Source organism: Oncorhynchus tshawytscha, linkage group LG06 (genome assembly GCF_018296145.1).
Source record: "Oncorhynchus tshawytscha isolate Ot180627B linkage group LG06, Otsh_v2.0, whole genome shotgun sequence".
Classification (NCBI taxonomy): domain Eukaryota; kingdom Metazoa; phylum Chordata; class Actinopteri; order Salmoniformes; family Salmonidae; genus Oncorhynchus; species Oncorhynchus tshawytscha.
Genome location: NC_056434.1, coordinates 71,006,489 through 71,021,700, shown reverse-complemented (window position 1 = coordinate 71,021,700; position 15,212 = coordinate 71,006,489). Strand labels below are relative to the sequence as shown.

At 41.4% G+C, this 15,212-nt stretch overlaps 1 protein-coding gene across 2 annotated transcripts in view; it reads right to left on the bottom strand.

Moving 5' to 3' along the window:
• Nucleotides 1-15,212, bottom strand: part of pcsk2 (proprotein convertase subtilisin/kexin type 2) — a 76,905-nt gene that overhangs the window by 48,220 nt on the left and 13,473 nt on the right. For both annotated transcript variants that reach the window (XM_024424878.2, XM_024424879.2), the window contains exons 3-5: nucleotides 9,965-10,078; nucleotides 9,419-9,527; nucleotides 7,320-7,357 (exon numbers count right to left, since the gene is read on the bottom strand). In XM_024424878.2, coding sequence (XP_024280646.1) covers nucleotides 7,320-7,357; nucleotides 9,419-9,527; nucleotides 9,965-10,078 — 261 coding nt within the window. The remainder of the gene's footprint in view (nucleotides 1-7,319; nucleotides 7,358-9,418; nucleotides 9,528-9,964; nucleotides 10,079-15,212) is intronic.

Here is a 15,212-nt window from a genome sequence, read left to right as displayed (position 1 = left end):
AGTGTGCGTAGAGTCAGTGCAAGATATTGTCAATGCAGATAGTCCGTGTAACCATTTAATGAACTATTTAGAAGTCTTATGGCTTGGGGTAGAAGCTGTTTCGGAAGCCTGTTAGTCTGAGATCTGATGCTTTGGCGGACGGCAGCAGATTCAACTGTCTAGGCTTGGGTGGCTGAATTCTTTGGCAATTCTTCCTCTGACACCGCGTGATAGAGGTCCTGGATGGCAGGGAGCTCGGCCCCAGTGATGCCCTGGGTAACACTTTGAGGTCGAAGGCGGTGCATTTGCCATACTAATTAGTGATGCATCCAGTCAAGATTCTCATCATGGTGCAGCTGTAGAACCTTCTGAGGATCCAAGGGCCAATTTCAGCCTCCTGAGTGGGAAGAGGTGTTGCTCTTTACAACTGTGCGGGTGTGTGTGGACCATGTTAAGTCCGTAGTGATGTGGACGCCAAGGAACCTGAAGCTCTTGGCCTGTTCCACTACAGCCCCATCGATGTGGATGGGGGCGTTCTCTCCCCTCTTTCTCCTGTAGTCCACGATCAGCTCCTTGGTCTTACTGACGTTGAGGTTGTTGTCATGGCACCACATTGCCAAGTCTTTGACCTCCACCCTGTAGGCAAGGGGTTCCCAATTTTTTTTAGTCCATGACCCCATTTTGATATCTCAAAATTCTGGCGACCCCAACCATGTGAAAACCATTATGTAATTAACAACCAATGTTTACTTTTTTAATGTGGGGCTATGATGGTCAATCTCAAATGTGTCTGACATAATGTCTCTGTCGCGTTCAAAACAACTGGAAACTGGGAACTCATAAATCTCTAACTTCCGACTTCAGTGCGTTCAAGACAACTGGAACTTGGGAGAAGAAAAAAATAGCTTTGAACAGTCATCCAACTCCAAGTCGGGAACTCGGGCCTTCAGACTTTCCAACCTGAAGATCACTGATGTCATGATTTGACCTAGTGTTTTTCTGAGTTTCCAGTTGTCTTGAAAGCATCATTATCTCACCACCACTAATGAGATGGGTATGCTTGATGCATGTCACGTCAGAGCTTCTCAAAGTCAGGGGCTGTGATCAACAGTGTGCATCTCATCTCTGCTGTCACATCCAACCTGGTTTGATATTTGGTTTTAATGCAGACAAGAGCAGTGCTGATTCCAGCTTCACACAGATATGAGCTGGTGAAGGATACAATACGTTTCAATGTTCTGAGGGAGATGGCAGGGTATTATTCCCTTTGAGTCAGGAACCAAAACAGCTCGAAAGGCTCCACTTAACTCGACCGATCGAAAGGCCCCACCGCACCCCTGAAAGTGGCCCCCCCTCCCCACCTGGGGCCCGCCCGTCAGGAAGTCCAGGATCCAGTTGCAGAGAGAGGTGTTCAGTCCCAGGGTACCTAGCTTGGTGGTGAGCTTAGAGGGGACTACGGTGTTGAACGCTGAGCTGTGGTCTATGAACACCATTCTCACATAGTTATTTCCCCTCTTGTCCAGGTGGGAGAGGGCAGTGTGATGCGCAATTGCGATGGTGTCATCTGTGGATCTGTGGGGACGGTATGCAAATTGGAGTGAGTCCAGGGTGTCTAGGAGGATGGTGTTGTTATGTTTCTTGACCAGCCTTTTAAAGCACTTCTTAATTACAGATGTGCGTGCTACAGGGCTATAGTAATTTAGGCAGGTTCCCTTACCTTGGAGTTCTTGGGAACAGGGACAATTGTGGTCAGCTTGAAACATGTTGGGATTACAGACTGGGACAAGGAGAGATTGATGATGTTGAATCAACATGGAAAACTGAGTCATCAATGTTAGGGCATTTCATCTATTTTTCATCCGACTTTTAACCTAAATCCATGGTGACAGATTTTGTTGATTTCCCATTGAATTCACATTAGGTGACAACTCAACCAAATCAAAACTAAATGTTGAAATTATGTCTGTGCCCAGTGGGTTGTCACTGTGTTTCCCCTGTTTTTATGTTAGACAGTCTCTCTCTCTAACTCTCCACTGCTGTCTCTCTCATCTTCCTCTCTCCTTCAGCTCAGTCACATTCAAAATCCCCTGTCGTTCTAATCACAATTCCCCGTCATTTCTCTATTTGTAGCTTGTCTGTCTGAATGGCATTTATGACTCGTGGAGTTTTTACAGAGCAGCGTGCCCAGACACCAGAGACACGAGGGAGATGGCGGTGAAAGTGTGGTGGTGATCATTAGAAGTATAGAGCTAAACCCATCAAATTTTACCGGGTGGACTGGCCAGGTCAGACCTTAGTAAGATACCAGCTGACATTTCCCAGTGAGGATATAGGGATGACTCAGTGAGGGACAAAGAGATGCCAAAACACTGCACCCTGCTGCTCTGCTGCTCTGCTCTGCTGCTCTGCTGTATCAGCCGAGTGGAGCAGGAAACCAGGTAGTAACAAGGTGAAGAGAATGACTTCCAGCACCGTGGCTGTAGTGTGAGTAAGATTGTCTGGAGGGGTTGATACCTCTGTATCAGTGGAGGCTGGTGGGAGGCGCTATAGGAGGAAGGTCTCATTGTAATAGCTGGAATGGAATAAATGGAAACGTTTGGTTTCCATATGATTGATGTGTTTGATACCGTTCCATTTATTCCATCCCAGCCATTACAATGAGCCTGTCCTCCTATAGCTTCCTTCCATCAGCCTCCTCTGCTCTGTATACAGAGAGGGTTGAGGCTGAAGGTTGGTGTTAGGACAAAAAGTTACTGGTGTTAATTTATTTGTCACATGCGCCGAATACAACAAGTGTAGACCTTACCGTGAAATGCTTACTTACAAGCTCTTAACCAACAGTGCAGTTCAAGAAGAGTTAAGAAAATATTTACCAAGTAGACTAAAGTAAAAAATATGAATTAAAAGTAACACAATAAGAATAACAATAACGAGGCTATATACAGGGGGCACCGGTACAGAGTCAGTGTGCGGGGGTACAGGTTAGTTGAGGTAATTTGTACATGTAGGTAGGGGTGAAGTGACTATGCATAGATAATAAACAGCAAGTAGCAGCAGTGTACAAAACGTAGGGGTGGTGGTCGACTTTATTAATTGTTCAGCAGTCTTATGGCTTGGGGGTAGAAGCTGTTGAGGAGCCTTTTGGTCCTAGACTTGATGCTCCAGTACCGATTGCTATGCGGTAGCAGAGAAAACAGTCTATAACTTGGGTGACTGGAGTCTCTGTCAATTTTATGGGCTTTCCTCTGACACCGTCTATTATATAGGTCCTGGATGGCAGGAAGCCTGGCCTCATTGATGTACAGGGCCATTCACACTACCCTCTGTAGCACCTTACAGTCAGATGCCGAGCAGTTGCCATACCAGGCGGTGATGCAACCGGTCAGGATGCTCTCGATGGTGCAGCTGTAGAACCTTTTGAGGATCTGGGAACCAATTTCAGTCTCTTTAGGGGGAAAAGGTTTTGCCGTGCCCTCTTCATGACTGTCTTGGTATGTTTGGATCATGATAGTTCATTGGTGATGTGGACACCATAGAACTTGAAACTCTCGACCTGCCCCACTACAGCCCAGTCAATGTTAATGGGGGCCTGTTCGGCTCGCCTTTTCCTGTTGTCCACGATCTTCTCCTTTGTCTTGCTCACATTGAGGGAGAGGTTGTTGTCCTGGCACCACACTGCCAGTTCTCTGACCTCCTCCCTATAGTCCATCTCATCGTTGTCGGTGATCAGGCCTACCACTGTTGTGTCGTCAGCAAACTTAATGATGGTGTTGGAGTCATGTTTGGCCACACAGTCATGGGTGAACAGGGAGTAAAGGAGGGGACTAAGTACACACCCCTGAGGGGCCCCAGTGTTAAGAATCAGCATGACAGAAGAGTTGTTGCCAACTCTTACCACCTGGGGGCGGCCCGCCAGGAAGTCCAGGATGAGCTTCGTGGGCACTATGGTGTTGAATGCTGAGATGTAGTCAATGAACATCATTCTCACATAGGTGTTCCTTTTGAGTATACGTCAGCACAAAATGTACAGATCATTCAACATAATACAAATACTTGGTGGTTGTATTCAAAACCACTCACAAAAAGTCCAACTTAGGACAGACAGAACTTAATGTGCTCGTGCAGGCTTCCGCTGGATTTCTTAAAACGCGACACACGGGAGTTTACATGTGTGTGTTATTAAAACTTGATTGCAACCAAAACTTGATTGCAACCACCCACAATAATAAACAAGGAGATCAGTTGATCTCTCGCTGTTACCGTGTCAAGTGATTATGATACTAGACAGCTGCGTCTAGGTTCTCTACTCCCACCCACAATGAAATATCAACCTATCAGGAGTATTTTAAACTGTAAAAAAAAGTATACTTATTCGAGTATAAGAATATAGAAGGAGTAGGCCTATATTTCATTTAAATGTTTCACCTTAAAATGACAAAATAATATGTGTGCTGTTTGAAATAACTTTATTAGACAGCCTTTTATTTTGAATAAAATAGATAATATAGACCTAACGCATCATGATTGACTTGATTCAATATACATTTCAAATATGGACAGTCCGGGATAGTTTTCCCCGAGCTTGATAAGTAACGACCATACTATTCAACAATAACTTTATTTTTAAAACAATATGTAATTAAAGGATTACATAAAATTATAATAAGAATAGGCAACGCCAAAAAGTAGTGCAACTGAGATCAGCTGTGTGGGTGATTTTTCCACGTATTGATGGTTTAACGAGAGATTACCTTGTGTTAGTACACTGGCTAATGTTCGTTGCTATAGGCCCCTTATATTATATAAGGTCAAAGCCCTGCTTAGATTTTCAATCCCCTGCTGTATTGAATATTACCACATCCTCAAATTAACTATGCACTAGAAATGCTCTCATGCCTCTCTCAGAGTACCACTTATGATATTCTCATTATGAACAAAGGAAGGTCGTTTGATATTAAAAAAGTATAAATATTCCAAAGCTTGGCACAAAGCTTTTGAATATCGAGTGTCCTCATATACCAGTTTGGAAACACATACTGTGAAATTTGTTGTAGACTAATTTACATCAATAGCCTACTAATTGATATTCTAAGTGTGAATAAAAAAGAGTTCTCTCTGGTTCCTTATTAAACTCATACGTCATGATTATCTTTACCACACCATCTTCGTCATGCAGTACTTGCCAATACAAGAGACTCAGAATCCCTTAACAACCTAATAAAATACAGGCACACGCACACTAAAACACACACTGTACGAGATGAACCCTTGTGATTATGTGACATCAACGGGCGTTGGCATGGTAATTTCCCTTGGAGGAAAGAAAGTAATCCTTGAACAATATAAAGACACAACATCCAATAATACTGCAGTAACAACATCCCAATGCAACATCCCAGTGCAGATATGGGCACTGAGAAACCTCCAGCTTGCTAGAGACTTCCCAAAGACCAGATAGGAGAAAAGAAATCACATTGTCAAAAGTCCTTCAGATGATAACATTGATAACTGCTTTAAGTTAGTTACATTATCAAGAGTAGGATGTCTGTCGGAACGATGCGTAAGAGGCGCTAAACAAGATTGTCCCGGCTTTACCTGACATCTGCTGCCCTTTGATAATGGCATCATATTATAATGATGACTACGGCACCGTAATTTCTTATTTCTGTTTTAAATTTTGATAAATGTGCAAAAATTTCAAAAAAACTGTTTGTGCTTCGTCATTATGGGGCAGTGTGTAGATTGATGAGGGGGAAACAATATTTGATACATTTTAGAATAAGGCTGTAACATAACAAAATGTGGAAAAAGGGAATTGGTCTGAATACTTTCCAAATGCACTGTATAACCGTGCGCTCTTGCACATACTAATGCAGACCAATCAATAGTGGCTGATTGCAGTGTTTGTAGTCTTCTGAAAAATAGGAATACATAAACCAACAACAGCTTCGGCCCTGGAAGAGAGTGAAGATGCACTAAATGAGATTATCAGCCTCCTACACACACACACACACACACACACACACACACACACACACACACACACACACACACACATAAAGACACACACACACAAACCCACAGGAAGTGTATAGCACTAAGTCAGTTTTAGATCGTTACACAGCATGATCCATCAGCCCAGTAGAGCATGCATGTCCTGCATCATCCTGACTGCCACGTTCACGACAGGCTATTTTTGGGGTAAGACTCATCCCAGTTAACAGGCAAGAAACATACACACACACACACACACACAGGCATCACACAGGAACCACAGAGCTTATGTCAAAAAGCTGAAAAGCTGAACAGAACTGCACACAGTATCAAGTTTCCTTGCCTATCTTAAAATAATTCCCCTTTTTCCAATATCCTCCGACTGAAAGGAAATAGTTTACATTTAATCATCTCTCTCTCTCCCTCACTCTCACTCTCTCCCTCTTCTGCCGTCTCATCTTTCACCTTCTCTGAAGCTCTGAAATCTTTCCAAGATGAGAGGAAAGAGAAGGGAGGAGAAGCAGAGATGAAGGGATAGAGGAACAGCACTGTGTGTATGTGTATGTGTGTGTGTGTTTGTGTGTGTCTAATTGCATCCCACAGCAGAGATGCAGCATAGCCTTTCAGTACCGTTCATTACTGTGTCTCTATGAGAGAACATATTACTGGATGGTGCTGTGTTACAAAAGACATGACTGGTTTCCTGTATCAGTATTGGGCACCCTGCTGTAAACGATTCTGTCAGATCCGATAACATTCACAACTCTCACTATCAGTCAAAACAACAGCCATTTCAACAACAGCCATTTCAGAATTTCAGCAGTTGGCCAGTTCTGTTTACCACTGAACACTGAGCTTATTGAGTACATAGTCCATAGATGTTCACTAGTACTGCAGTGTTATTAGTTAAATAATATATTTTGTAATGTGAGTTCCTTACTTTTACTCCTTAGTCTTTTTCCTGTTTCTGGCCAGCAACACTAGCAGTCTTTTGAGGTGTTATTATCAGTATTCTGGAGTTGGAATATCACAATATGCGGTGCTAGCTACCCTGGCATTATCTGTACCAGTGACAGATCGGCCTGCCATCCCGCCTGCCACAGTGCTGTACGCATTAACATTAAACAGCTTGGCTGGCCGGATGCCTGTCTCCCCGTCCTCTAAGGATTCAAGGAGACTTGCCAACCATGAAGGAAACTTGGAATACACCTGCCACTGGCACTGCCACTGGCACTCAACAACAGACCTGTGACAAGTGCCATTTCAAGGCCTGATTTATGTCAAAACAGCAATACAGGGAATTAACGGAGAGGATTGTGAAATGAGAACAAAGATTAAGCACTTACGTAGTTTGATGCAAGATCTGGGTGGAGATAGTCGATCCCTGAAACATAATTTCAACATAAATTAGTGAGATAATGCTATACATTTTTCCTCAAATGAATTTAGGTCTTGAGGGGAGGTTTTGAACTTTATAAGAAGATGTCAACCAATAAATTGTCACTTATTTTACATTATACTTATTACATTCTAATGTGGAGCTGGTCGGTACTTGTACATGTCATTTATTCAAATGGTATTTAGTTCATTAACCATGTGATACCTTGTCGTCATGAACTATAAATAACCACAATAATAAGTGGATGACTAATACCTTTAAATCTTTATAATTGACACATACTGTGTAGTGGCCACCAATTGTTATGAATGGCTACCAACTCGGGTCCTGAATAGCTACAGGTAGTGGTGGAAAAAGTACCCAATAATCATACTTTACAAACACAGTATTTGTGTTTCGTGAGTCCGCCAGATCAGAGGCAGTAGGGATGACAACGCGTTATATTGATAGGTGCGTGAATTGGACCATATTGCTGTCCTGTCTGAGCATGCAAAATGTAAGAAGTAGTAAAAAGTACAGAATTTATTTTGGAAGTAAAAGTAAAAGTTTAAAAAATATATAAATAGTCAAATAAACTACAGATAGAAAGAAATTACTTAAGTAGTACTTCAAGTTTTTTTTTACTTAGTTCCTTAACACCACTGGCTACAGGGTATAAAGTAGGGGTATCAAACACACAGCCCCTGTGGATGGTATGACAAAAAAAAGCCCTCAATCTACTGTGCATTTAAATGATTAAAACCAAATCGAAACTGTGTATAAATTACATTATACAGTCTCTTCACTCTGTCCAGCTCACTAACAGTCACCTGATTAAAAGCTAAACAGTCAGAGAGAATCAAAAAATCCCCACAAAAACATGGATAGCTGACCTTATGTTTATTGCAAATTTTGACGGTGAGGAAATATAACACATTTTCAGAGTGAACCTCTGGACCTCGGTGGAGGCCGAATGTATAGGGCTTTAGCCCAGAACTACAATCCCAGTGATGACCTCTATTAAGATACTACTCTGGACTACTCACTATTCTGGACGGTTCTGACTTAGAATATGTGAACAACTATAAATACCTAGGTGTCTGGCTCGACTGTAAACTCTCCTTCCAGACTCATATTAAGCATCTCAATCCAAAATTAAGTCTAGAATCGGCTTCCTATTTCGCAACAAAGCCTCCTGCCAAACATACCCTCGTAAAACTGACTATCCTACCGATCCTTGACTTCGGCGATGTCATTTACAAAATAGCCTCCAACACTCTACTCAACCAATTGGATGCAGTCTATCACAGTGCCATCCGTTTTGTCAGCAAAGCCCCATATACTACCAACCACTGCGACCTGTATGCTCTCGTTGGCTGGTCCTCGCTACATATTCGTCGCCAAACCCACTGGCTCCAGGTCTCAGCTCACTGGTCACCATAGAACCACCCACCCATAGCACGCGCTCCAGCAGGTATATTTCACTGGTCATCCCCAAAGCCAGCACCTCCTTTGGCCGCCTTTCCTTCCAGTTCTCTCCTGCCAATGACTGGAACGAATTGCAAAAATCATATCTCCCTCACTAACTTGAAGCATCAGCTGTCAGAGCAACTTACCAATCTCTGCAGCTGTACAAAGCCCATTGTTAAATAACCCATCCAACTACCTACCTTATCCCCATATTTGTTTTTGTTTTTCTGCTATTTTGCACACCAGTATTTCTACTTACACATCCTCATCTGCACATCTATCACTCCAGTGTTAATTGCTAAATTGTAATTACTCCGCCACTATTGGCCTATTTATTGCCTTACCTCCTTACTTCATTTGCACATACAGTATACAGCTTTTTCTATTGTTTTATTGACTGTACGTTTGTTTATTCCATGTGTAACTCTGTGTTGTTGTTTTTGTTGCACTGCTTTGCTTTATCTTGGCCAGGTCGCAGTTGTTAATGAGAACTTGTTCTCAAATGGCCTACCTGGTTAAATAAAGGTGAAATAAATAAAATAAAAAATAAAATGATAGTGATACAACTTCAACCGTAAGGTCTATACTGGTACCTACCATCGTCCATGATGGCTATGGTGATGCCTCTCCCGGTGTAGCCCAGTCCCCAAGCCTCGGCCACATTGAGGTCCAGTCCAGGGGTCCCATCAGCCTGGCCCGTGTTGATCTAATCAGTCACACAAACAATATGGAGACAGGCCGTGACGCAGGACACCCAGCCGAGCGGCCATTAGATGATTAGTCAACATGGAGGAAGATAGGGGTAAGGAAGGGGGGAGGAAGAGATGAGGTGTGGAGGATGGGAGGGATGGGGAGTAAATGTCACAGATATGGCACTTAGCTGGGATCCTACTGCGGAGCGTTTAATCTGACAAGTGGAACAAAGGAAGGCACGTTGGCCCTGGTGGAAAGGAAAGTCACGCTTGCCAGTCTAGGGTAAACACTGGGGGAGGAGGCTGACATAAACAGGGAGATGAGATGGTGTGGGCAATATTGACTGGCCTAATGAGAAGACTTCATCTCCATAGGAGGAGCAGCAGTGAATATGTCTGTGATCAGTGGTCAGTGAGTAAACAAGTATAACGGACGCTGATGACAACTCACCAGATACCACTGTTTGCTGAATAGGGGGTCGGTAATTTTGACGTCAATTTCGTTGATGCTTCTGTAGCCTCGCTTCTGTCGGCCGAAGCCCTCCTGGTCCAACACATTCTTTACCTGAAAAAGGAAATGCAAATATTACACTATGAGCCCTTTATATTCAGAGTAATCTGAATCAATATAGTCAAAATGTATCATTACAATGTACTTCAGGTGTATATGGTGACTATACAAGAAACCCACTCATAAACACTTTACCTATAAGCAATTTGCATAACTGTGCAAAGTGTACATTGGAGGGAACTACTTTTAATTTGTTTGAACTGAACATCCATTCAAAGGGAATATTAGCTGACATATGAAATTGTTTGAGATGGTCATACTATAGATTATTTAGCTATATGATTTTGAATTTTAGGACCCCTTTAGGTATCAAAAGTTTGGACACACGTACTCATTCAAGGGCTTTGCTTTATTTTTTACAAATTTCTACATTCTAAAATAATATTGAAGACATCACAACGATGAAATAACACATATGGAATCATTGAGGAAACAAATCATTGTTAAACAAATCAAAATATATTTTAGATTTTAGACTCTTTAAAGTATCCACCCTTTGCCTTGATGACAGCTTTGCACACTCTTGGCATTATCTCAACCAGCTTCACCTGGAATGCTTTTCCAACAGTCTTAAAGGAGATCCCACATATGCTGAGCAGTTGTTGGCTGCTTTTCCTTCACTCTGCAGTCCAACTAATCATAAACCATCTCAATTAGGTTGAGGTCGGGTGATTGTGGAGGCCAGGTCATCTGATGCAGCAATCCATCACTCTCCTTCTTGAACAAATAGCCCTTACACAGCCTGGAGGAGTGTTGGGTCATTGTCCTGTTGAAAAACAAATGATAGTCCGACTAAGCGCAAACCAGATGGGATGGCGTATCGCTGCAGAATACTGTGGTAGCCATGCTGGTTAAGTGTGCCTTGAATTCTAAGTAAATGAATGACAGTGTCACCAGCAAAGCAACCCCACACCATCACACCTCCTCCTCCATGCTTCACGGTGGGAACCAGACATCTGGAAATCATCCGTTCACCTACTCTGCGTCTCACAAAGACAAAGCAATTGGAACCAAACATCTCAAATTTGTACTCATCAGACCAAATGACAGATTGGTCATGTTCATTGCTCATGGTTCTTGTTGCAAGCAAGTCTCTCCTTCTTTTTGGTGTCCTTTAGTAGTGGTTTCTTTGCAGCAATTCGATCATGAAGGCCTGATTCATGCAGTCTCCTCTGAACAGCTGATGTTGAGATGTGTCTGTTACTTGAACTCTGTTAAGCATTTATTTGGGCTCAATTTCTGAGGCAGGTAACTCTAATGAACCTATCCTCTGCAGCAGAGGTATCTCTGGGTCTTCCTTTCTTGTCGTGGTCCTCATGAGAGCCAGTTTCATCATAGCATTGATGGTTTTTGCAACTGCACTTGAAGAAACTATAAAAGTTCTTGAAATGTTCCAGATTGACCTTCATGTCTTAAAGTAATGATGGACTGTCGTTTCTCTTTGATAATTTGAGCTGTTCTTGCCATAATATGGACTTGGTCTTTTACCAAATAGGGCTATCTGATTTGCTCAAACGCATTAAGAAGGAAAGAAATTCCACAAATGAACTTTTAACAAGGCCATCTGTTAATTGAAATGCATTCCAGGTGACTACCTCATGAAGCTGGTTGAGAGAATGCCAAGAGTGTGTAAATCTGTCATCAAGGCAAAGGGTGGATACTTTGAAGAATCTCAAATATGAATTTGTTTAACACTTTTCTGGTTGCTACATGATTCCATATGTGTTATTTCATAGTTTTAATGTCTTCACTATTATTCTACAATGCAAAAAATAGTTTTAAAAAAATGTAAAAACCTGGAATGAGTAGGTGTGTCCAAACCTTTTGACTGGGACTGTATATCATTTTTTGGGATCAAATATAGATTTTGGCCTTTACTACTAAAGCCCATAGAAACGCATTGAATAATACATTCATAAATGGCAAAAAGGACAGTCAAAAAATACATCATAAGGAACAAGGTTTTGAAGTGCCTGTCCTAAATCCAAGAGATATACAGCATATTTTTTTACACATATTTAATGAACTCCTTTTTTGGGGTAGGTACAAAACAAGCTTTATTTTTTTATTATGTAACATAGATTGACACACCGGTGCAGCAATCGACTCTCGATAACCTGACATTGAATATCCCTTTGAGCAAGACAAAGTTAATAAATAGACCTTGGAATGCTGTATCAGTGCACACCCGTTTCTACAAAGATGCAGGTGTCCTTCCTAACTCAGTTGCCGGAGAGGAGGAAACCACTCAGGGATTTCACAATGAGGCCAATGGTGACTGTAAAACAGCTACAGAGTTTAATGGCTGTGATAGGAGAAAACTGAGGATAGATAGAAAGTATAACTGCAAAGAATGTGGTAAAGAAATGAATGTTACAGCATGTCCTGAATACAAAGCGTTATGTTTGGTGCAAATCCAACACAACACATCACTGAGTACCACTCTTCATATTTTCAAACATAGTGGTGGTTTTATCATGTTATGGGTATGCTTATCTTCGGCAAGGACTAGGGAGGTTTTTAAGATAAAAAGAAACGGAATATATCTAAGCACAGGCAAAATCCTTGGAGTAAAACCTGGTTCAGACTGCTTTCCAACAGACACTGGGAGACAAGTCCACCTTTCAGCAGGACAATACCCTAAAACACAAGGCCAAATATACACTGGAGTTGCTTACCAAGACGACATCGAATGTTCCTGAGTGGCCTAGTTAGAGTTTTGATTTAAATCGTCTTGAAAATCTATGGCAAGACTTGAAAATGGCCGTCTAGCAATGATCAATAACCAACTTAACAGAGCTTGAAGAATTGGAATTGTTAAAAAGAATAATGTGCAAATATTGTACAATCCAGGTCTGAAAAGCTCTTAGAGGCTTACCCATAAAGACTCACAGCTGTAAACACTACTAAAGGTGATCTGACATGTATTGATGTGAATACTTACTTAAATTAGATATTTCAGTATTTCATTTTCAATAGATTAGCAACATTTTCTAAAAACATGTTTTCACTTTGTCAGTATGGGATATATTTTTGTTTAATCCATTTTGATTTCAGGCTGTAACAGAACTAAGTGTGGAATAAGTCAAGGGGTGTGAATACTTTCTGAAGGCACTGTACATTCATAATGCCCTACCCCGTCCACCTGTGTCTCTAGTGTAGGGATGGAGGGGGGCGTCACATAAATCAACAGGCTAATTCTATTTGTCTCAGTGTGAATAATCTGAATCATACATGCCATGCAGCTGGGTCCCTACAGTACCACACACACACACACAGGGGAATTTGAAAGAGACTGTTTCAGAGGGTGCCCTGGCAGACAAAAGAACTCCCCAATTAGCCTGACAAAGTCCTTGTGTTTGTTCCCATCATCAAAGACACTTTGACTAAAGAGCTTATTTACTGCTGCAACAGGGACACTTTTGCAAAAACAGGATCAACAACAGAGGGTGTTTTTTTTCTCATGATTTCATAAAGATTTACAATGGTGTTTCTAAAGGAGTGGTTTGTTAATATCTGGGTTATATGGTCTGATCTAATCAAGATAAACTAACTGTGGACACAAACGGTATTCAAGATGAAAGGGAGACATTAATGATCTAGTGAGGGGGCAGTGTGTTTTTCTAGAGGCAATGTAACTTAAGCCTATTTAGTATAAAAGCTGGAGTTGAATTCAAGGAGAATTGAAACAGTAACAAAAGGCCATCTCGCCTGTTTTGGTAAGAAGCTGAGGGATGGGCCTGGAGAAGTGTAACCACTCAAGTTCATAGACAGAGCAAGGGATTCAATGACCGACCATCCATGGTATCAAAATTATAGTTTTAACCATGTTTTGAGGCTATACAGTCTTTGTTCAGATTTACGTTGTTTACAAACATTGCATTAAAGCAAGCGTTGCGTTCTGATGGGTATGACAGTTGAACTAAGCTCATGAGGCATTTAGAAGTTATATTCTTCAAGAACCAATGGTATACTAAATTAATTTATACGTCCAAAACTTGATGTAGCAACTAAGGATTCTAGCTTTAAGTCCAAAAATCCCATTAGGAAATAATTGAACAGTCAAGCATAAAAAGCAGGTATCTCCACATTGGCAAATGTATTAAAATATACATGCTTTGTCTATCATTTACTGTACAGCAAAATGCACAATATAATATAAAGCTCAAGTTAATAAAATCGAGTCTAAAAATATCATAACCAATATTGCTACATGAAATTGTGACCTGGCTGAATATTATATTAGACATCATCTAACAGATCAAAGCCTTGAATCCTCTCACTCTCCCTGTCATTCTCAGCGACTCTGGGGCAGTTAAACTAAGATAAAGGTATATAGCAATGAAAGATGACTCAGACAGTGACCAGAGCCAAATCAAGTGCCTGTACAGTAATGCTTTATATTCTCACTACAGCCTGGGCTACAGCCTCATTTTCAGTCTGGAGTAGGTCTCTCTATCTGGAAGTTATTAGGAAGAGTAAAGGACCTTGCTCTACTTGTCACTAGCTGCTCAAGGACACTAATTTAGTTGGAACTCCTTGCTCAGTATGACTGGTAAAGTACACGGTGCTGTCTTAAGATGAGCTCTATAAATGTACCTCTCTCCAGCTAATAGCTCATCCTCAGATGGAATTTACATTATTTTGCATAATGTCAAGGTAAGTTTCCATCAAGGCACTACTATTGAATTCCAAAATCTTTCAACTCCCTTTACAGACTTAAAAATATAACAACTTGCAGCTAGTGGCTCAATTTGGCCAAATAGCAAGTCAACCACAGCTAGGTTACTTATCACATTGATGTTAAGTTCATAATATTGAGTCAATATTTTATTTTCAACTGCATGCTTGTTGAATAGAGTCAGATATGCAATGAAAGAAAGTCCTTCCTGAGCTTACATGTGTAAACACACATGATGGAGAGCGGACTAGGCATTGTCCGATGTGTTTTACCACCGTAGATAAGGGATCCGCGGTTAAGCATGCTCTTTACAAGGCTAGAGGACACTTATTGTTGGCTTTAAAAGGGACCAAGCCCATAAAACACATCTCTTCTTTCACTGCCTAAGTACCTGCGACAGATATAGCAGTCAGTGTGGACCCCTGACGATCCTATGTTACAGATAGA